Raw genomic sequence first — 22,678 nt, 5'->3', positions numbered from 1 at the left:
AACCATGACCTCGCATTGTCGGCCCATGTTCATCTTGGAGTTGATAATGACTCCAAGATCCCTTTCTGCCTCCGTGCTCTCAAGAAGGGAGTTTCCCATTCTGTAAGTGTGCTGCTGGTTTCTACTGCCTAAGTGCAGCACTCTGCACTTCTCAGCATTGAAACGCATCCTGTTTATGGTAGCCCACTCCTGTAACCTATCCAAGTCTTGTAGCAGTCTTTCCCTCCCTACTAGCGTGCTCACCTAGCCCCAAATTTTGGTATCATCAGCGAATTTAAACAGGGTGCCTTTCACCCCGTTGTCCAAATTGCTGATAAAGAGATTGAACAGCGTGGGCCCAAGAACCGAGCCCTGGGGGACTCCGCTGCCCACTTCTCCCCAGGTCGAATGTGACCCGTCCACCACCACCTTCTGAATGCGACCCTTCAGCCAATCTGCAATCCATCTGATGGTGTAGGCATCAATGCCACAGTCGCCCAATTTTTTAATGAGGATGGGGTGGGAGACGGTGTCAAAGGCCCTGCTGAAGTCCAGAAAGACTACATCCATGGCAACACCTGCATCCAAGGCTTTTGTGACCTGATCATAAAAGGCAATCAGGTTGGTCTGACGTGACCTGCCCCTAATGAAACCCTGCTGGTTGCCCTTGAGCATCATCTCTGAGGCCAGCCCATCGCAGATGTTCTCCATGATGATCTTCTCAAAGAGTTTCCCTAGGATTGAGGTAAGACTGACAGGCCTATAGTTGTCCAGGTCCTCCCTCCTCCCTTTTTTAAAGATGGGGACCACACTGGCTATCTTCCAATCATCTGGCACCTGTCCCGAGCACCACAGGTGCTCGTAAAGCTGTGCCAAGGGCCCTGCAATAACCCCAGCTAGCTCCCTCAACACCCTGGGGTGGAGAGCATCTGGACCTCCACCCCAGATCTGGACCTCCTCCATTCCTGCCATACCACCTGAAAAAAGAGGTCCACAAAATATTCATTGAAAAGATATGACATATTTTGTTGTATAAAAAAGTTATGCTTTAAAAATACTTTTCTGAGTTAACTAAAGTTCCCACATTGTTTAGTGTTAGCCTCACTACCTAGCTTTTATACAAATAGCAAGCAAACGCATTTGTGGTAGATATAGATGCAACTCATAAAGACACTCTCATGGACCCAGAGGGACAGACCTACATCTTCAGCTCCCTCTGTGCAAAAAATGAAATTTATTTTCTACCATCTTTAATTTTTCTTGAGCCTGAGTAAAGCCATGTGTGCCCGAAAGCTTACAGAAACAGATATTCTTTTTTTGCTATTTCTTAGTTGGTTTAATAAAAGGTATCGTCCCTGAACCAAGAGTTCTAGAGTTTTGCATTCCTCCTAGGTTTATTAGGTATGTCATTGTGGACATTTTCCAGAACAAAAAGCTGCAGATGGTTTGAAATGCACAACTTTTTTTGCCATCTTTGCAGTCTATTCTGATCAAAATGTACAATCCAAGTTCTGACCATTTATGATAGCTAATAGTACCATAGCATTTTTTAATAGTGCCCATAGCTGTATGTGTTCCCATGCTGAACAGAATGTACCTGATTTCATCTGAGCTAAACAGAGCTAGGTTTGTGTGGTACTGTATGAGAAATCACCTTGAAATCTCACATGCTATAGTTGCAAGCGAATGACTTGGCTTTGAACACTTTACAAGAACTATACATAGAAACTGATTGAATAATAAGACTTCTTTGTGGCCCATCATCACTTCTGGGGTGATGGCTGACGTAAAAAGGTAGCAGTGAGGCCAGTGTTTAGGTAAATGTAACCTAGACTATTCATCTCTTCCCCTCCCCCTTTGTGACTGAGCTGTTGCAGTCATGGGTGGTGGAGGCAGCACTGATCAAAAGAAGGGAGCAGGTCTTTCTGCTCTTGGAAGGAACTGATTAAGATTCCCAACTACAACAAATCCCAACGCGTCTCCTTCCAACACCTGTAAACATATCTGACCCTCTGGATGCCATTTCTTCTCCTTTTCTCTTTCTACCCTTCACTGAGTCAAACAAACACCAGAAGGAGGTGTTTTGCTTGCAAACAAAAGCCATAGTTTTAGGACTTCCTGGAGCAACTTCCAACAGGAAGGTGAGGCTTATTTTAAACAAACCAAGGAACAAAAAAGCATGCAGAACAATGCCTATGAACTGTATGTGAAAAATACATCTACTGAGGTTCCTGTGATTAACATAATATCCCTGAAAGCTTTAGTGCAAGCATTGGGAAAAAAAAGTTTGAAAAAATGAATTTTGTATTGATATACTGCAATATATTCCAGTTCCAAGCTATACAATGAAAACGTATTATTGCCTATGCCCAGGAGTTCAGCCCCTGTGGAAAATTATAGGTAAGCTGCAGCCAGTGAAAGCAGTTGTTATGATGAACATTAAAGGAGAATATCTTGGAGATCACAAAGTCTCAGACAATATTAGGGTTTTAAAGGTTATCCTGAAAACCTTGAATTTTATCCTGAAGTGAACCAAAATCTTGTAGAGCACTTGAGTACATGGGCTCTACCTACATCTGACAGTCATATTTTAAAGGACAAATTATATTACTCTATTTGGTTGGTAAAAAAGTCATAAGACCAGTATTAGAAAAATAAAGGTCATGCTCTCATGCAAATGAACAATAATGACAGCTACTTCAAGGTAGTCTTCTGGGAATGAGAAGCAGTGATGATTCCTAATAGGTTATGAACCACTAAAATGAAAGGTGGGTATATAACCTATCATATCCTCTCCAGTTCCCCAGAACAATTTCCCTTGTACTATATGTACCTATTTGATGTGTTTTAAGGTGGCAAATCCAGTTATTGCAGTTAGTTTCTGGAAAGTAGAATCAGTGAATTTCTGCCACACATGGAAAGGACAGGTCATAGAATCATAGACTCAATGAGTTGGAAGGGACCTAGACAGATCATCGAGTCCGAACCCCTGCCATGGGCAGGCATGAGCACTGGGGGTGGGAGGGGTCATAAGACCCCAGCCAGGTGCTTATCCAGTCTCCTCTTGAAGATTTCCAGGGAAGGTGAGAGCACCACCTCTCTGGGAAGCCTATTCCAGGCTCTGACCACCCTTACAGTGAAGTAGTTCTTCCTAATATCCAACCTAAACCTATCCTCCCTCAGCTTGTGGCCATTGTTCCTGGTGACCCCAAGGGGGGCCCTGGTGAACAGACTTTCCCCAAGTCCCTGCTGCTGGCCCCTGATAAGGTTGTAGGCAGCCACAAGATCCCCCCTCAGTTCAGTCTCCTCTTGCAGAGACTGAAGAGATTCAGGTCCCTCAGCCTCTCCTCATAGGGCTGGCCATGGAGGCCCCCAACCATATGAGTGGCCCACCTCTGGACCCTCTCCAGGTTCTCCACGTCCTTCTTGAAGTGTGGTGCCCAGAACTGGACACAGCTGGGCCTGACCAGTGCCACATAGAGGGGGAGCAAGACCTCTCTGGACCTGTTAGCGATGCCCCTGTTGATGCAGGACAGGGTGCGGTTGGCTCTGCCTATTGCTTCCTTGCATTGGCGACTCATATTCATCCTGGAGGCAATCCTGACTCCAAGATCCCTCTCTGCCTCTGTGCTGCCAAGAGGGGCAGCCCCTAACCTATACCCATAATGCTGGTTCCCTCTCCCCAGGTGCAGCACCCTGCACTTGTCCTTGTTGAACCGCATCCTGTTCAGATCCGCCCACTTCTCTAACCTATCCAGGTCTGCCTGGATGCAGTCCCTGCCTGCCGGTGTATTCACTTTACCCCACAGCTTGGTGTCATCAGTGAACTTGAACAGGGTACTCTCCACACCCTTGTCCAGGTCGCTAATGAAGATGTTGAACAGCACCAGCTCAAGGACCGAGCCCTGGGGGACTCCGCTGCCCACACCCTCCCAGGTCGACATCGACTCATCCACCACCACCCTCTGGGTGTGCCCCTGGAGCCAGTTTGCCACCCATGTGACTCTGCGTTCGTCAATGCCAGAGTCCCTCAGCTTGCCCCCCAGAATCGGGTGGGACACTGTGTTGAAGGCCTTCTGGAAGTCCAAGAAGATGACATTGACTTCCTCCTTCCCATCTAAGCTTTTTGTTACCTGGTCATAGAAAGAGATCAGGTTAGTCAGGCAGGATCAGCCTGGCACAAACCTGTGTTTGTTACCCCTCAACATCACTTCCCCTGCAGGGCTCTCACAAATGTGGCCCTTGATAATTTTTTCAGAGACCTTCCCCAGGATGAAGAGGAGATGACGGTTCACACAAAAGATGCACAATCATTTCCCATATTTCTTGTTTGAGGGTTAGCACAGAAAATGATGAGGCCAAAAAATTCACAGCTACATGGAGCAGCCTGGGACCTTTCTTTTCCCTTGCCAGTGGTGACACCATGTAGGGTGATGAGGAACTGCTTGAGCCATTTGACTGAAGTAGCTAGCAGAAAGTAGCTTTAAAAGTTTTCTGTGAATGGGGGAAACATGAAGTTGAGTTACACTGTAAGGATTCAGGAAAATTAAACAACATAGACATTGACATAATTCCCAATGATCACTCTACTTCTAACTCAGATCTTTCCCCCAAAATAAAAAGTTTGAGATAAAGTAGAATTTGGCAAGACACTTAGTTGAAATAGATTATTTCTTAAGCAAAGATTTAAACACTATGCCCTGCCACCTGACCCGTACCTGCATACTTGAGAACATCCTCATCCCCCTTAGAGCAAAGCTGTACATTTTTCAGGGAGATAAGATATTCTTTGCAAAACCTAAAATGTAATGCATTATCATTGTGCCCTGACACTGTTTATGAAGGCGTCAGATTCCACCCAGAGGTGGTGACAGTCCAGTGATGGATTAAGTGATCCTTGTGTGGTTTCCACATCAGTTTAAGTTTGTAAATCTGCTTTAGGGTGAAAGGTGCCAGATAAACATAAGTTATCATAAGTAGTTACCAAGAGACTTTATAAAATAGGCCCTCTTCCCTCCTTTTCTAATCCCCTCCTCCTCCACATAGATACACACACGTATCTCTTGGTCACAATACCTAAATATTTCTTAATATCAAAGCCAGACCAGTTTAGTCACTTGGAAAAAGCTTCTTTTTTCAGGCAATAGCAGTTTTGTAGTTTAAAGGAAGATACGTCTAGTTACAGGCACTCTGGCTCCCTGTGGAAGAAAGAACAAATTATAATCCTTGAAATTAGGTCACCCTGTATACCCTTCAAAGGTCAGAGAGGGAGGGAAACACAATCAGTACAAAACTCTATCAGTTTCAAGTGATCTCTGATGGTCTATGTTTGCAGTTTTCTATTATTCTTCTGCTGTATTTTTTCCCCTTGAACAGCATGGACCTTGTGTCACTCTACAGGTTTCCTGGTCCCAGCAACCAATCTACCTTGTTGTATTACAATCAGGATGTTATGGCTGTACAAGATACTTAGGAGTTTAAATCCAACAGAACCATACAAGCACAATTTATTGTAACCTCTTAAAAATATTTCATTTTGTTGATGGGATTTTGGCCTCCAGAAAAGTTGTGTAATCCCACAAATATGATTCCTTTGTGTGGTTCTTTTTTATTTTCCTTTTCTTTTAAGACAATGGTCATAAATGCTTGGCAATTCAAAAAAATATTTTGCCTGGACGTTTTGCTTTTTGCATAACTGCATGCACTTGTAGGCTGTGTCTTTATTAGGGTGAAAACATGCTTGTGTGTTCTTGCTTTTAGGATGCTGTTATGGGATTAATTCTGGTGTAAACAGGCTACTTTCTTTTCCATTTTTCATGAGCCCAATTGGCAAATCCTGCTGTATATTATTTACTTTAGACAGAGATTGTATTGTCATGGTTAATAACAATTGATGAATAACAAATTAATTAACATTTGCAGGAGGGAAATAATCCCATAAAATTTATGGCAGTCGTGATTATGGTAAAGGACACTTGCTGTCTGCATAGAATGTCTAGGGTTTGTACTTGACTGTGATCCCTTATCTTTTTATTTTTCTAAATTAATCTAAGTATAGTTTGAAGGGCATATTTTAAAAAATTGCATTTATACTGAAAAATTATATTGATCCTGAATACATTTAACTGCAGCCTTTCTTCTCAAATTCCATTAAAACATAATACTTGTCTGTCTCCAAAAAAAAAAAAGAAAGAAAAGAGAAGAAAAAATATAGCACTGTCTTTTCATTGCATTTTCATCTCTTAATTAAAAAAAAAAAATCTATGCTTCCCTACCTGAAGAGATTTAAAGATACCACTGAAGCTTCCCAGTAGGAGCTGGTTGAAGTTTGAGATGAACTAATCAATATATGCATTATTAAAATGGTGGACAGAATGCCATTACTGCTCTGGTGTTGATGACAAATAGAATGGCTTAAATAAAGTAGTTTACTTGTTCTTTTGTCAGGTCATATATAATGCATGTTCGATTTCCACTGCAGTCACCACAAAGTGTGGAAGAAGTTCAAGAATTCAATAAAATTAGCCTGAAATCATTGGTTGTAAATTAGACATTCATTTAAGCTAATTCTGATATCAGTGATGGTCTTCTTACCCTTGGCATGCATTTGTCAGGGCTTGAGGTTGATAAATTTGTTTTTACCAAAAGAAGAGAATATGTCATTTCTTGCCATTTATGAGCTTTTAATGTTAGCAAATACATTCAGATGAATGTGTTCCAAAAAAAAAAAATCACAAGATATCCAGCAGGAATAAGAATTTACAGTCAAGTGCAGTATTCTGAAGTAAGTATATCAAGGTTTATTTGGTGCTATAATACACACACTTCTGCTTAGTTGGCTGCATCCAGATGAGCATGAACATTTTGGTTCCCTGGATACAGTTAGTTCCAGCACACTTTGTGTTGTAGCTGCTTGTCCCCAGGGAACACCTATGCCACGTGTGCTTTGATACACAGCAAGTTACCCCAGGGGCATTAGGAGAGGCCTAGGGCCACCCTTACCTGGAGTCCTGGAGGCTTCCTGGGGCTGCAGCTGCAGCGATCCTGCCATGAGTAGCCTGGCTGGCAGCTGGCGCACAGCTCTGGGTGGCCTGGCTCCATGTTTCAGCCAGACATGCTGCCCATGGGTGTGTTGCCCAGGGGTCAAAAAAAAATCATGGAAAAAAATGGAAATCATGGAAAAAAAGCACCCGTGCCTTTGCGGTGTGAAGAACAGCTGACTTTGGTATGTGGCACTACAGATATGTGTTTGTGGTGCCACATACTGCACAGCTGAACTTGTCTGGACACACCCGTTGAGTGCTTTTTTTTGTCTAATTGCCTAAATGTATCATTTAAGTAACCTGTCAGATGTTGGCAGACCAGAATTAATTTAGTGAGAGATAACTGTGGGTTGGGCTGTTTCTATCTCATATTGGGATTGAACCAAACCCCAGTCCTTACAAATTTTTACTACAGCATCAACAATTCAACATCCTGCGTGAAACACAGTGCAGAAGATATTTATACAATAGGCTCCCTTTTTGTTTCTGATATCCATACAAATCTCTGTTCATAACTAAATTTAAAATATATCCAACAGCTGTAAGACACAGTTTATGACAGTGATTCTCAAATAGGGTGCTGCAGCATTATGGGGTGCTGTAAGATACTTATAAGTGTGTTATACACTGCCAAGTGTGTAAATATGTGCACATGATTCACAAAGATAAACCTCAAGGTTTCAAATAGGGATCCTTAGCATCAGAAACCTTCTGACCTGTTATGGTCTTTTGAGTTCTTTGCAACAGAATTGTTCACATTTTTTTTCCATAGTCAAAAAATGAGTGAAACCTAGAGCTGGCATTTTCAAAGAGGTGCCTTGAATCTACCAATGTTAGGAACCATTGGCTTATGTTGTGAGGCTGCACGCCACCACCAGCTCCAGAGCCATTGCACATGAGGCATATACAATGACTCCAGGAGCACAAACCCAGGCATCCATATTATACCTTTCACCAAATGCAGCATACAGCTGTTCCCATGCTGTCTCAGCATTTTTGGTCTGGGGATTAGAAGCCAACAGGACTCTACCCCCTGGGTGACTTTAATGCCAGTGGTAGTGTCTCTGTGGTTCTTTTACCAAAAAAACACAAGAATTGAGCCAGGAAAGGAAACAAGAATCCGTATTCCACCTCCCCCCGCACCTCTGCTTTCTACCTCCACCAAGCTAGGCACAGTTTCAACTACAAGGTTCTTATGGAAGCAAAACAACCTGATGGAAGGTACTTGGTATCCCAGGAGTTCAGGTAAAAATGCCTTTGCCCACACTTCATAAGAAGTTGTAGTTCATATTTCCCATTTCTTCATTAAATCAATTCTGTCTTCTGCCCTCTCCATTTGGGGTGCAGACACATAGTAGTCATTTCCCTGTTGCCCATTTTGGTTATGTTGAGAAAGTAAACATTGCAGGGAAAATCCTGGCATGTATATAGAAGTGTTGCACCCATTGGATAATCTGTAGTAATAATAACAGGCTAAATTGTGGGTGCATCTACATGTGCAGTTAATTCTAAGCAATAAACTCTGGAGCAGTCAGATCCAGAGTAAACTACTCCCAGGGGCAATGTCTGCACATGTGCCCAGAACAGCAGCAATTTGAGCCAGGGTAGAGCAGTTTACACTGGGGCCACTTCTGCCCTGCTCTGCCCCAGGTTCCAGGTGGTAGCATCAGGTGGAGGGGCTGGCTGGTGTTGAAGGGTGCTGAAAATGCAGAGCCAAGTGACTAGGCTGCAGACAGGAGTCTGGACCCTTGCTGGCTGGGCTGACTGGGCACAAGGCTAGCATCTACATATGCATTTAATCACAGTTAATTACTCCACCATAAGATAGTATTGTCGCTGACAATACTATCTTATGGAGATGCCATTTAGTTTACTGAGGCCTAATAGTGTCACATGTATAGATGTTGATGCTTTACTACACAACAAATGAGTCTACTTCATGGTAAAGTGCATGTGTAGACACAGTTTAGAAGTCTTAAGAGTTATTTATGGCATTTAACACCCATGATACTCTACTGCAAAAGAACTTCTAGGCTAGGGACAGAAGTTATACATAAACTGGTATAAGTGATCAGAAACCAGTTTAGATGTGTAACGCATCAGAAATTCTGTGCATATATACCACTTTCAAAATCGCTGAAACCAGTTTGAGATGACCCTGGATGAATGTAGTATCAGACTTATCTGATTTAGGTTAAATCAGTTTATTGAACTTCTGCCCCATATTCCTTCTAGATTAAAGTTAACTCACAGTCCCCCAGCATCCCAGGATGCTTTGCATCTCTCCTGCTACTCCTCTTACAAGGTGGGAAGGCTAGCCTTGGTCCAAGCCATCTGCTCCAGCCAAGCAGGGAGGTATGCTCTAGCACTCTCCGGCTTCTAATCTAGGCATGTGGCTGTATTTCCAGAATCAAAAGTGAATGTCCGTTCACTTGCTTATTGGTTTAATCTACACGGTTTAAACTAACCTGCGAAGACTGAATTGATTCAGCCTCGGGCTTTTTGACTGTCTGTACTTCGCTCTAAAGGCAGGCTGTATCCCAGCATACCAGGATTGCACATCCGCTGCATTTTAGGAGGTTAGAATGGTCTACTCATATGAGCAGGAGAGATGTTCACAAAAGAGTTTAACACAGTAGCAGTTTTCTCAGTTTCTGGAACACAAGACAAGTTTATATCTTCCTCTTCCCTTGCCCACCAAGCCAAAGACAAGCACAAATGTAAACAATGCCAAAATCAGCCTTTTTGTCTCACTTTTCACTTGGGTCCCACTTAAGTAAATGTCCTGTGACTCCAGCAGTTTTACCCAAATATGCATTGAGTGACATCTTCACTTTAAGCCCAGTGCTAATAATCAACAGTAACCATAAACTGTATATATTGAATGTTAGCACAAACTCACTGCTATTTCCCATTTGACTCAGAGCTATTCATCCATTAACTGGCAGGGGAGTATTTAATTAACTGCACTATAGCAAAGCAATAGTTCAGATCACCAGCTGAGTCAGAGTTAAAACTCACGTATGGTATTAGTAGCCCAAATGAAAGACATACAAAGAAATAATGTGCTGATATAGCTGGTACAGTTCACAGATAAAAAGAATTATGAAACAAAATAGTATATCGATCTCTTTCTCACCTGTAGGAACAAAATATGAGTCAGCATTAGAGGTTTAAGCATAAATCACGGGGATAGAGCTAGCAAGAGCTGCTAAATGATGCAATTTGTGGTAATTGTATCAGTAAAATAACCTATCGGTAAAGGAGCCCACTCCCATATGTGTCCTGGATACAATTTAACTTCAATGACTATACCACTTGCTTCAAGAAGAGACATTTCTTAAAATGAATTTATTGAACTCAAAATCAAAAACCTTATTCGCTCATCCAGTTATTTGGGATTTCTCCTGAGTGCATAAATAAGCATTTGTACATTATATACTTAAGCATTTGTTTCATGCATGCTCATATGGACTTAATTTCTTTGACAAAAATATGTAAAGAATGTTTAGTATCCATACTTCATCATTGTAAACTCCAGCTCTGACTGTCATTAACAGTAATGTGAGGTGTTCACATAGGGGTCTCTGTGTATGACATTAACATCAAATATGGTTTCAGTATGTGAATTTAACCTGAATGCATGAGCTTTTATTAGTTTGTACGATAACCCACATTTTGTTTAATAGTTACTGTAAGTAAAATGATTAAATACATTACCCAGACTGGTTCTGAGTGAATATATTTTGTAAGTGGCCCACGTAATTCCTTGTGTTGGAAAAAGTATTTCCTAATAACCTAAGCGTAAAACATTCTTATGAAATGTATACTTTTGCCAGTCCTAATATATGGTTCTCCTTGCAACAATTATCTTGGGCATTACCTTGTACTAGCACTTTCCACTTGTTTTACAGTACTACTGTGCTGCCTCAAAAGTGTATAAATTAAATTCTGGCTTATAATCAAAGGAGCTAAGACTCTGAAATAAACCAGGAGTAAAGTATGTTCAGATATACAGTACAACCCACACTCCGTTAACAGACTAGAATTTACTATCAGATAGGCAGTCCATAAGCTAGTCATAGTATTTACGTGGTCTTTCTGTTAGATTCAGATTCCAACAAATTAAAAGCTCCTTTAAGAAAAGAGAGAGATGTTTAGTGAGCCTCTGCCCTGCCTTCTGCCTATAAAAAATGAATTTTCATAGTTGCAAAGAAAACTTTCCAAATAGAGGCTGAGGCAGTGTTGGTTCCCAATGCTGAACAACAGCTCTGAGATATTTGTACTCACTGATCTCATTTGTGTGTTAACACTGTAGCCTAGTGCTGCCTCTGTAAATGTCAGCATTGGCTATCTCACTGCTGCTCTTTTAACAAAATGAAGGGAAACAAGATTGAAGTAGGAATAGGAAGGAGGAAAATACAGAGAGAAGCAAAGGCAGGAAAGAATCATAGAAAATAAGGGTTGGAAGGGACCTGAGGAGGTCATCTAGTCCAACCCCCTGCTCAAAGCAGGTTCATCCCCAACTAAATCATCCCAGCCAGGGTTTTGTCTAGCCAGGCCTTAAAAGCCTCCAAGGATGGAGATTTCACAACCTCTCTGGGTAACCTGTTCATGTTTTACTACCCTCCTGGTGAGAAAATTCTTCCTAATATCTAACCTAAACTTCTCTTGCTGCAACTTGAGACTGTTGCTCCTTGTTCTGCCACCGAGAACAGTCCAGCTCCATCCTCTTTGGAACCACCCTGCAGGTAGTTGAAGGCTGCTATCAAATCCCCCCTCAGTCTTCTCTTCTCCAATCTAAATAAGCCCAGTTCCCTCAGCCTGTCCTCATAAGTCGTGTGCCCCAGCCCCCTCACCATTTTTGTTGCCCTCCTCTGGACTCTCTTTGTGCACATCCTTTCTGTATTGGGGGGCCCAAAACTGGACACAGTACTCCAGATGTGGCCTCACCAGTGCTGAATAGAGGGGAATAATCACTTCCCTTGCCCTGCTGGCAACACACCTACCAATGCAGCCCAGTATGCCATTAGCCTTGTGGCAACAAGGGCACACTGTTGGCTAATATTCAGCTTACTGACCACTGTAAGCCCCCAGGTCCTTTTCTGCAGAGCTGCTGCCCAGCCAGTCAGCCCGCAGCCTGTACGGGATTGTATGGGATTGTTCTGTCCTAATTTCTACCCTAAAAGAAAGAGAGGAGAAAACAGAGTATGGAAAAAGGAAGAAAGCAAAGGGCAGTAATAGAAGCGGTTCAGAAAGAGATTTTCTTCGGGAGCAAAGATGAACACAAAGGTCAGGCTCTTAACAAAGAATAAAAATTACTAGGATTTGGTTCTACATCAGGACCACTTTCTGCTTTTGATCTTCATGTAAGTTTTCCAAAGCTCTGTGAGACGTTCTGCAGTAGGTGGAGGCTAGTCTATATCCTAAACCTTAATTAAAAAGTTGAACCTGTTCTTTAAACACATTTGGAAGAGAAACCAAAAGTAAGAGATTGCCCAGTGCACTGCATAAATGCTCCATTTACATCCCCACCAAAGGAGTATGTTGTAGTTAATGTTATTGCACCAAGTGTACCTCAGAATGAATAGCTGTTTGCTACTAACTGTTAAGTATAGCAGTATCAGGACTGTTTTTTTTTTCTAACATAGCAGTTAGCAGCAGCACTTATATAGTAATAGCTATGAGATGCGTTGGACTCCCCATTACTTTTTGAGTAATCTTTTGCCTCTCAGGCGGCATTAGCTGTGCCACTACTGCTCATTGCAGAGCCAGCTGAAGGCTTGTCCCTTCCAGCGAGGTTTCAAAGTTTTACTTTGACATTAGTCACAGAAGGGATTCCTTCTTGCCATGAACAATTTAATCAGTTCACCCTTCCATTTTGCAACATGCTGTCTGTTCATTGGCTCTCTGCACTCAGATGTGGTTTCTAGTTAATCAAATGCTAGAAATGATATTCCTTTTCATTTTGTTCACATCTATTTGTAGTAATCCAGGTTGAAATTGATGTTGGACATGATGTACTGAAGTTGACAAAAGCAAGAACTAGTGTTTAATACTGCTACATACCCTATTTACAACATTTTTGTTTCATTTCACAGACCTTCAAAAGGGAGTTGAAAGCTAAAGAACCTGTTATCATGAGTGCGCTTGAGACTGTGCGAATATTCCTAACAGAACAGCCTTTGGAGGGGTTGGAGAAGCTCTGTCAGGAGCCTAGAGGTAATTGAATGTAGAGCTGGAATAACATACTGATGGAAGGATCAGTGATAGCAGAGAGATACATAAATCCTTATTGCCACTATCTGTATATACTCCAAGCTGGATTTTAACAAAACAAAGTATATGTGAAACAAATATTTAGTGAGCCTTCTGATGACTATATAAGTAAAAGTGCATATTTGTAAATAGAAGCTGAAAAGGGCTTGAGACCTTGTGTCTCTATGCATAACTTGTAGACTAACATGTGATTCAAAGTATGAGAGCACTTAACCTCTGGGAGATATGAAATTCTATCCTCCTCAGTTTTAAAAACTAACCAAAGAAGACTACAGTTTGACCTGGTCATTTCCCCAAATAGATTTGGCTAAAAAATTATCTTAAATGGTTTGGAATTAACTAATTGTTCTAACAGAAAACTATATTGTGCATCAGCATAAAGAAATGCAGTTAACATTCAACGCTAAGTCAACTCTGAATTTAAGATGATCCCTCCAATAATTAGATTCTGTATATGGGAAATTTATAAATTTGTTATTATTTCCCAGGTATAGATTCTAATTGTCAGAGGCTTGTCTTGCCTTCTTCCCCCTCTCACTGCTACAAAAGAGAAAGTAGTGGCTGCAGGGGTCAGATGGCCCCCTTGCCTTCTGCCCTTTCCCTCACTTCCACTGCAGCTTTCCTGCCCCTTGCCACTGGTACCACCCTCCCCCAGCTTTGCACAGCATCTGTCCCTCCCTCCCACCCAGTGTTGGTGCTGGTGATTGGCCAGGCAGGTCATGTAACAGTGTTAGCTCTGTGAATTGGCCAGGCAGGCAATGCAGCAGTTGTGGTGATGCTCTTTGGCCAGGCAGGGAAAAAAGCTTCCATGTGCTCCTTGCCTGAGAGGGAATCCAGCCTGAGCTGGAGCTCAGCTGCATCTGACGGGGAGGAAGAAGCAGGGGGTGCAATGGGGAAGTGAAGCGGGAAGCAGGAGACTGTTATGGGTTTGATTCTGGCCCCAACCCAAGCTTAGGGCCAGAGCTAGAGCCACAACAGGCACCCCCTACCCAGTCCATCTTGTATGTGAATTTAAGATGAGGGGCTCTTTTCTCCTTGCTTACTTAGAGCAAAAATACTTGTCTTAGATTTGAGTGAATATGGCTTTTTTGTGTGTCCCTGATTTCCACAAAGCTTTTAAATGGGTGCTTAACTTTCAAGGACATATATGCACATGCTTCAAGTTAAGCATATGCAGAAGTACCTTGGTAATTACTTGTTTTCTTGCTGTGCTTAGAAGTTGTTTTGACTTGCCCAGGTAGCTGTTATTTTTCTAATAAGATAGAATAAGCCCTAACAGTCTTTGAACTTCACATTTAGAGCTGTCTCCTGAAGAAAGGGCTCAAAATGTCACCAGACTTCTCCGAAAGCAGGCAGATGAGGTCAAAACTGAATGGGATAAATTGAACCTGCGTTCTGCAGACTGGCAAAAGAAGATAGATGAGGCCCTTGAAAGACTGCAGGAGCTTCAAGAGGCAATAGATGAACTGGACTTAAAGCTACGCCAGGCTGAAGTATTCAAGGGATCTTGGCAGCCAGTAGGAGATTTGCTAATTGACTCTCTACAAGATCACCTAGAAAAAGTCAAGGTATCAGTATGCCTCTATACATCAACATTTTTGTAACCATAAAACATAATTAACCTTGTTTCACTGCATGATTGTCCCCAGAAGTCGTGAGACAAGTTTTAAAATGAGACTATTTTAGGTGGCTTTTAAAGAATTATGAAATTTAAAAAATCATGTAATTCTCAGATAGAAAGAACTTTAAAATGGAATTAAGGTTGAGCACACACAACAGTAATTTAAATGAGAAATCTTTACAAGGAAGTTTAATTATGCCCAGTGTAAGTACTATTAACCCAGGAAATTCAGTTAAAATTACTCCTAAAGGAAATCCAACCATGGTAAAATATGGAAATATATAATTAAGACACAAACTTAATTCTGCCCTTCATTGTAGTTATGTAACCATTCAAATATGATTAACTGTGTTCCTAGCTACAGATTAGATTAAACTGATTTTTAAAACACACAGATTTTTCGTCCCTCTAGTGACTAACCCTGTGGGGTGAGCCCAGAATTACCCCCGCTTCTCTTCTGCGTATCTTTGAGTCTTAACCCAGATCTTGCTCCTGGGAGACTCCTCTTCTGCTATCAAATCTCAGTCTGTAGTTGAGACTTTACAGAACAGCCCCACGAACTCTTAGGTTAGGGACAGAAGCTACACATAAACCAGTTTAAGTGATCAGAAACTGGTTTAAACTTGTAACAGAACAGACATTCAGTGCACATAAACCAGTTTCAAAATGGCTGAAACTGGTTTAAGATAAGTCTGGTTGACTGTAGTATCAGACTTAACTGTTTCAGGTCAAACCGGTTTATGAAACTTCTGTCCCAAACCCCTTCCTGGTTCAAGTTACATCTAAGTCCCCCAGCATCCCAGCATTTTGCAGCCCTGGGCTGGGCTGTGCTGTCTGCTCCAGAAAGCAGGTCTGACCCCACCCTTCTGCTCCCTAGCTGGAGCAGTGAGGGCTGGCTCCCTCACAGTCCTTACCCCCCTTGCTCCTCCCCCAGCAAAACTTTGCTGGGGTCTAGGACCAGGGAGCAGGGTTAAAACATCCCTTTTGCCAAGTATGGAGCTGCCCTTCCCTTCTTATTTACTGCTGGCTGTGACTGTGTACTACAAATCCCAGAGGCACCTGGGAGCAGTAAGAGGAAGTGATGAGCAACCCTGCAGAGCCCTGCTGCTGTGATTCTGGACTGAAAATCCAAAAGACCTCTGGGGCAGCAGAAAGAGAAAGTGAACACACAGCCCAAGCTGGCTATGTGCCAAAGAGCCGTGCTCTTGTCCCCCCACAGCTTCTGGCCTGAGCTACTGCAGGATTGTGGCTGCATTTCCGAATTGAAATTTAATATCTGTTCATTTGCTTATTGGTTCAATCTTTGCAGCTTAGACTAACCTGCAAAGACTGAATCAATTCAGCCTCAGGCTTTTTTACTGTCTGTACTTAGCCTTAGGGTTCCTTCAGTTTACAAAACAAAAAAGGTCTGCCATCCCCTTAAGAACAGAAACCCTGGTGCTACCAGCAACACTAAAATCACTCTTACCACCAGACAGCCTGTAAGGTAAACAACCAAAACAGGTTTATTGCATAAGGACAGAAAAATGAAAGGAAAAAAAGTTCTTCGGTTTGGAGATAGAAACATCTACTGCTACTTTCTAATTGGAAGAGCAACTTCCTGGTGCTCCCCCTGTTCCCAGCTTCGTTGACTAAGTTCTCCCTTTCCACTAGACTTGGGCTTCTCTTTCATTGATTTATCATTATTAGGGACCTACTTAATTAGTGGTTTCACAGATTTCATGGAAACTGCAAAAATGACAGAATCCACAAAATCAACAACAAAAAAAACCTTAATAAAATGCTGACTCGGCAGTGACAGCCAATACTCCTCACTGCAGGAAAGAGAAGGCACTGGCTGGTGGGGCGGCATAAAGAACAGCAGCCAAGATAGTGGCTGCACCCTCCTACCCTTTGCCGGGGTCTCTGTCAATCAGTGCCAAGGGGCAGGGCTACATAAAAGGGCAACTGGCAATTTTCCCCTCATTGCTCCTTCCCCTTGGCCTCTGCCAATCAGTGCTGAGGGGTGGGACCACCACAAAATTGGTTCTGCACAGAGTGTAAGCTGTGAAAAACCCTTTATCTTGCCGCAATTTAGGTTGGTCCCTAATCATTATCTCCTCATTTCTATTCTTCATTATCTTTCCTGGATACATATGTATTTATGTAGATTATTTCCTTCCAGCATTTGGCATCTCTCTGACAAGTAGATTAATGGTATTCTATTTGATATGCACCAGGCCGTTTTTTGATATGAATGTTGTTCCAAGTAAACATTCCTAGCGTTTTATTTCCTCCTTATCTTATAGGTACACTAATACTATTCTCTTTGATATGTAATCAGCCATTTTCTATTAAGAAGTGCTTTATCACTGGAGCTGACTATAAGCAAAGAAAATTTCTTGATCTGGTCAGATTACTAAAACAGAAAAATGCATTGTATACTGGATATCATGTTACTTTCCCATATATGTTCCTTTATATCCTTTTGTAGTTTATCATGAGCTCTTGATAGAGACTAAATATGATAGCAGTCAGGCCAACCTTGGTAAATATTTGTGTGTATGGAGACAGCATTCTCCCATAATGAACAACTATAGATTTGGGGTGTCCTATGAAACTTGCCTTCCCCTTTTTGTCAAAGCAGACAGAGGTTTTCTTCTTGCTGTCCTTAATAAACAACTGGTATGCATTAGGTAGTTTTAAAATAATTTTGTAATCACTTTCTAAAGCTGACTGTTTATCCATTCCCAGGGGCTGGTATGTAAAACACATACTCATAAAGATGTTTGTGAAGAATTGGCCTGTTTCAAAATGACTGCCACTGCTAGCTGTTTTGCATAGGACTGAGACCACAAGATACCCTCAATTTTAAAAAGCCACTTACAACTGCCATCTCCATCAAGACCTGCTCAGAAAAGATGAAGATACTATGTGTCATCACCAAGAGGAGTAGAAAACCCTTAGAAACAGCTTGATTGTTGAATGGCATTAGCCAGCTTTGTTGTCTTGTGGCTTCAGCCCAGTTTCAACCAAAAGTAGATGGCTGCCATTTTGAGAAGGGCAGGATAAGTAAGGCCAGCATCTGGCTTCAGTTCCACTGAGAAAAATAGACACTCATTTTGAAAGGGAGTTGTTCTTTGTGGAATTCTACTTAGTATAATATTTATTGTCATGCCCTGCTAGAGAAGAAAATTTATTATGAGGAATAACATCTATTACTTGTAAAAAAAACCAAACAAACAAACAAAAAAAACCCTGAATATATTGCATGCAAAAGATTTGCATGAGTTTCAGCAGCACAGGAAATGTGAAGAGGCTACAGTATTCAAATACTAAAATCATTCAGTGCAAACAAAAACCTTGATATCTAGTGTTCAGATTTCTTAAAGAACCTATTTTAATTCATCATAATTCCTAAATGAACAAATAGCTTTGAACATTACTTGCATATTTATTCTGCACACTCAGAAAATGTGCTATTACTTGGGAGGACATATTCTGTATACTTTATACATAAACACAATCCAGTCATCTGCAAAACACAATCTAGTCTTAACAGTAGTCATTATTGGTGCCTCCATAAGTATAGCATACTGATCCATGAACACCATTACATGTCACAGAATCTGATTGTCATAATTACTAAATAACATTCTGATAACATCCACAATACCATGAAAATCTTATCTTTTATAAAAATCATACTATAGCCATACAGTGCTATATAATCTTGCCCCACCTGGTCTTTGCTGTCAGAGAAACTGACCTTCCCCAAAATAGCTAGTAGCTTTCAAAGGATGTCAGAGACCTAGGTTTAGACTTAAACCACTCAAGCCACTGTTCTGTATCATTCACAGAAGGCAGCCCATCTTACGCATCTCCCTATGTGCACTAGAATGATGACTCTAGAGAGGGTGCAGTGCTGCAGCCACAGTGGGCAAGAGAGTAGTCCCCCCTCCTTGCCTGGTCTCCCTGGGAGCAGACAAAGGGAAGGGAAACCTCTCCACCAATCCCCACTGCTGCTGTCCATGTTCCCAGCTAAGCCCTGCCCCACACAGCCTAACTGGGGTGGGCAGCAACAGATCTGGTGCTTCCCCTGCCCTTGGGGCAGCAGGGAAAGCAACAGTGGCAAGTTGGAGTCACAAGAAAGAGGAGAAGAGGAAGGAATTTAGAAAAGTATCTGGAGGCTCCCAAGGGCAGACTGCCTGCACTGGTGGGATCAGAGGAGGCTGGGAGCAGCGTGGGTTGCTGCTTCTGCTGCATCCTCTTTGGGAAATCTTGCATCTGCCCCTGGATCTCGCTCCCTTATTTTGGTTTCACTCCTCTTCATTCTGGACTTGAAAAGACTCCCAGACGAAGTTTTGGTCAAAAGTGGCTCATTTTTGTAATTGCTTTTTAAAAAAATATTTTTTTTGGTCCAAAAATATATGACCAACTCTGATAGGCATAAAGCCTGATATATCAGTCTGAACTAACTTCCTTTTTTGTTTGTTTCAAAGGATAATCAGATAAATTATAAATGAAAAAAACTCTGTGTGTGTGTGTGTGTGTGTGCGCGCGCGCGCGCGCATGAATTTCTTTTAGAGGATATGCCAGTCCAAGACCTAAAAGAGAGTTCTAGTATACTTAAGCAATGCAGCACTCTGGCTTGCATGTTTCTAAATGATGATGATTAGTACAACAAGGCAGTGTAATATTAAGGCTGAGTAATACTAACTATCTGAGAAGTGCAGTATTTGCTCCAAAAAGCATTTGCCTGGAGTCATTGTATTGCTATTGAAATATAATGTAGGCATAAATAGTGAAAATAGATAGATGCATGTGTTTACTGGGCAATATAGGCTTGGCTGTGGCGTAAATAATTCCTAAGAGATCTGCATTTGTGCCTGCCATTGGAAAGGCATTTGAAAGCCATACTTATAAATTCGTGAATGAATGGCTAATTTTTAACTTATTCACTTCAATATGTATTTTTATATAGTCATATCTTTTTTAAAAAAATGTAGTGTTCTAAGAAGAAATAAAAGAAAAGTAGTTTTCCTTAGCTCTCAAATACAAGTTGGGCTTAATTTAAATTTGCGTTTCAATGTAAAATGGACACAAAGTACACAAATCAAAGCCTGAGCTGAGAAGCCTTCACTCCTCATCCTGAAAACATGCAAATCTTTCACTTAAACTGAGTAGCCCTTTTGAGTTCAAGTGTATGCTTGTATATGCAGCACTCAAAGATCTAGTGTTTTAATTTTGGCCCATCTGTATGTATTGGGAGTTAAAAATTAATCAAGAATGAAAGGCCCTTTGTACTATGGAGAATATCCTTCCTCCCATGATGTATTACATATTTACCAGAATACCTTTCAGGTACTATAGTGGATCCAGTGTTAAATATCCAGAAGAAAAAAAACATTGTAACTTTAATGGGAAAACAGTCACTAAATACATGTCAAACACTAGCAGGATTATATGAGAAAATTAAATTTACAGTGTAGTGGGCAGAGATGATCCCAGCAGGGTGTGTGGCCTGGGGCAAAGCAGCCTGTGCAGGGCCCCCCTCCTCATCCCATAACACATTTATGCCAGGGAGTAAAAGCCCCAGCATACCAGACATGGTGGGACAGGTGGTGGCCAGAACTTCCAGCTGGAATAAGCAAAAATCCATCCAACCCGCTGGGTGGGCAGACAAGCTAAGCTGCAGCCATGGCATTTCTGCCTGGCTCTGTGGGGCCCCCCCAAAGTGCAGGGCCCAGGGCAGTTGCCCTGATTCGCCCCTCCACCCGCTCCAGGGATGGCCCTGGTAGTGGGTGCCTGGAAGCTTTATGCTTCAGGATTTTTGCTAGTAGGGAGGAAAAAATTTGCTTCTATGAATTTTTGTGTGTGTGTTTACTCCAGAACGTTAGATATTCACCACAGCTAAAGCTGTAATGGGATAGTGGAGATATACTTTTAATTTCAAACTCCAAGATCAATTTATGTATGAGCAACAACTAAAAGTGAGTGAAGCATGCTTACCTGGTGATTATGTGTCCAGCTAGCAAAAATAACAATTAAGAGAGCCTCTTCTGACAGGTTCAGAACTGGTACTAGCCATCATGAGAAAGGATAACAGGTGAGGTGTATTGTCTGGCCTATGCATTTTCTGACTATGAGGGTGGTTAAGCACTTAAACAAGCTACCAGAGAAGTTGTGAAATCTCTATCCTTGGAAATTTTTAAGAGCAGGTTAGATAGGCACTTGATAGGGATGGTTTAGTCATGGATGATCCTGCCTTGAGCAGGAAGCTGGACTAGATGACCTCATGAGGGGTGCAGACAGAAATGCAGCTCCCCACTGTAACTCAGAATGCTTTGCAGGAAGTGTTCTGACTTACCATGATCCCACAGACCAAACAGAAGTTCACTGTTGGTTCCAGGGGAAAGAGAAATCTAGCTGCTGGCTGTGAGCCTGCAGCTGGCTTCCTTTAGCAATGGCCCCTCCTCTCTCCCAGCCTGTGCTGTTTTCAGAATGGGAGGTGAGAAAGGGAAAAGAAGGAGCTCATTCTCAGAGGGGAGGGGCGGGGGCTCCAATTCACCTGTCCCACCCTATAGCGTGGGCTGAAAAAACCCCAGACCGACCTCCTTTTGCTCCCTTTCCCTCCTCCCATTCTGAAAACAGTGACAGGCTGGGAGGCAGTGTGGACAGAAGTTATTGAAGACGCTGTTTTGAAACCTCTTCATCTGAATCCCAATGTAATAAGGGTTCAGATTGTTGCAGGATTGGGCTCTTTTGAAGTGCTTTGCAGCCAGGCACTTTTGTTGGGTCATGGCTGTAGAGCACTTTCAGTGGCCAGATCAAGTGAAAACTGTCACTTCTGTCTGTGACCAAAGTCTGTTCCAATCCTACTTTTCTTTGATCCCATGATCCTTCTTGTCCTTTCTCTCTACCTAAGAAATTATTCTATCACCATCTTCTCTACAGCCACTCTTCATGAATTTGAAGCCTGTTATGATAAACCACTTTCTGTGGCCAGATTGGGCAAAAAATATCACTTCTGTCTGTGCCCAGTATGTTGTTAGCCTTTTTTCTTTTGCAGCAAAAGTATGTTGTTGACTTTTATTCAGCTTGTAATACGCTATACACATCAATTTCAACAGTACTGCAGCTTAGCCAGTCATTCCCCAATTTTTATTTATGCATTTGATTATGCCATCCTAAGTGCAGGACTTTGTGTTTTTGTTTATCCTTATTCATTTTATTCAATTAGTTTTGGACCTTTTTCCAGCTTATCCAGGTCATGCTGAATCCTACTTCTATCCTCCAAGGTATCTTGAAATTTTACTCTTCTGGGTGCACTCAGCTAATTGTGCACTCAATCCCATCCTCCAAATAACTAATGAAGCTATAAAATAGAACCAGAATGAATGTAGAAACCTGGGGAACCTTATAGGCTTGTAAGCTGCCTTGACATAACTGATGCCATTTTTCTTCTTTTGAGTGGATATCATGAGCTGCAAGTGAAACTAGCACACAGGCAAGCAAATAACTGTTGTAGGCAAAACCAAAATATAGATAGCTATAGAATGTAGAAAAACAAGATAGAAGAGACAAGCAAAACCAAGCCCAAGGATGGCTCAGTAGGTGAGAAGTAATTTCAAAAGAAACAGGCTGAGGGTGACAGATTGATGAGGAAATAACCACAGTAAAATGTAAATAGTGAGGCTCTATAGCATTGATCATATATGGCATATACACAAGAGGGCTATAAAAAGCTATAGAAGCCTACAGAAAAAATTAAGCA

The 22,678-nt window shown here is 41.8% G+C and overlaps 1 protein-coding gene across 7 annotated transcripts in view; it reads left to right on the top strand.

Moving 5' to 3' along the window:
* The window catches only part of DMD (dystrophin), a 2,221,918-nt gene that overhangs the window by 1,813,144 nt on the left and 386,096 nt on the right, over positions 1–22,678 (top strand). For all 7 annotated transcript variants that reach the window (XM_019523954.1, XM_019523951.1, XM_019523950.1 and 4 more), the window contains 2 exons: positions 13,124–13,244; positions 14,601–14,869. In XM_019523954.1, coding sequence (XP_019379499.1) covers positions 13,124–13,244; positions 14,601–14,869 — 390 coding nt within the window. The remainder of the gene's footprint in view (positions 1–13,123; positions 13,245–14,600; positions 14,870–22,678) is intronic.

The sequence above is a fragment of the Gavialis gangeticus genome, unplaced genomic scaffold, assembly GCF_001723915.1.
Source record: "Gavialis gangeticus isolate Ggan-Ray unplaced genomic scaffold, GavGan_comp1, whole genome shotgun sequence".
Classification (NCBI taxonomy): Eukaryota; Metazoa; Chordata; order Crocodylia; family Gavialidae; genus Gavialis; species Gavialis gangeticus.
This window is presented reverse-complemented; position numbering and strand designations above follow the sequence as displayed.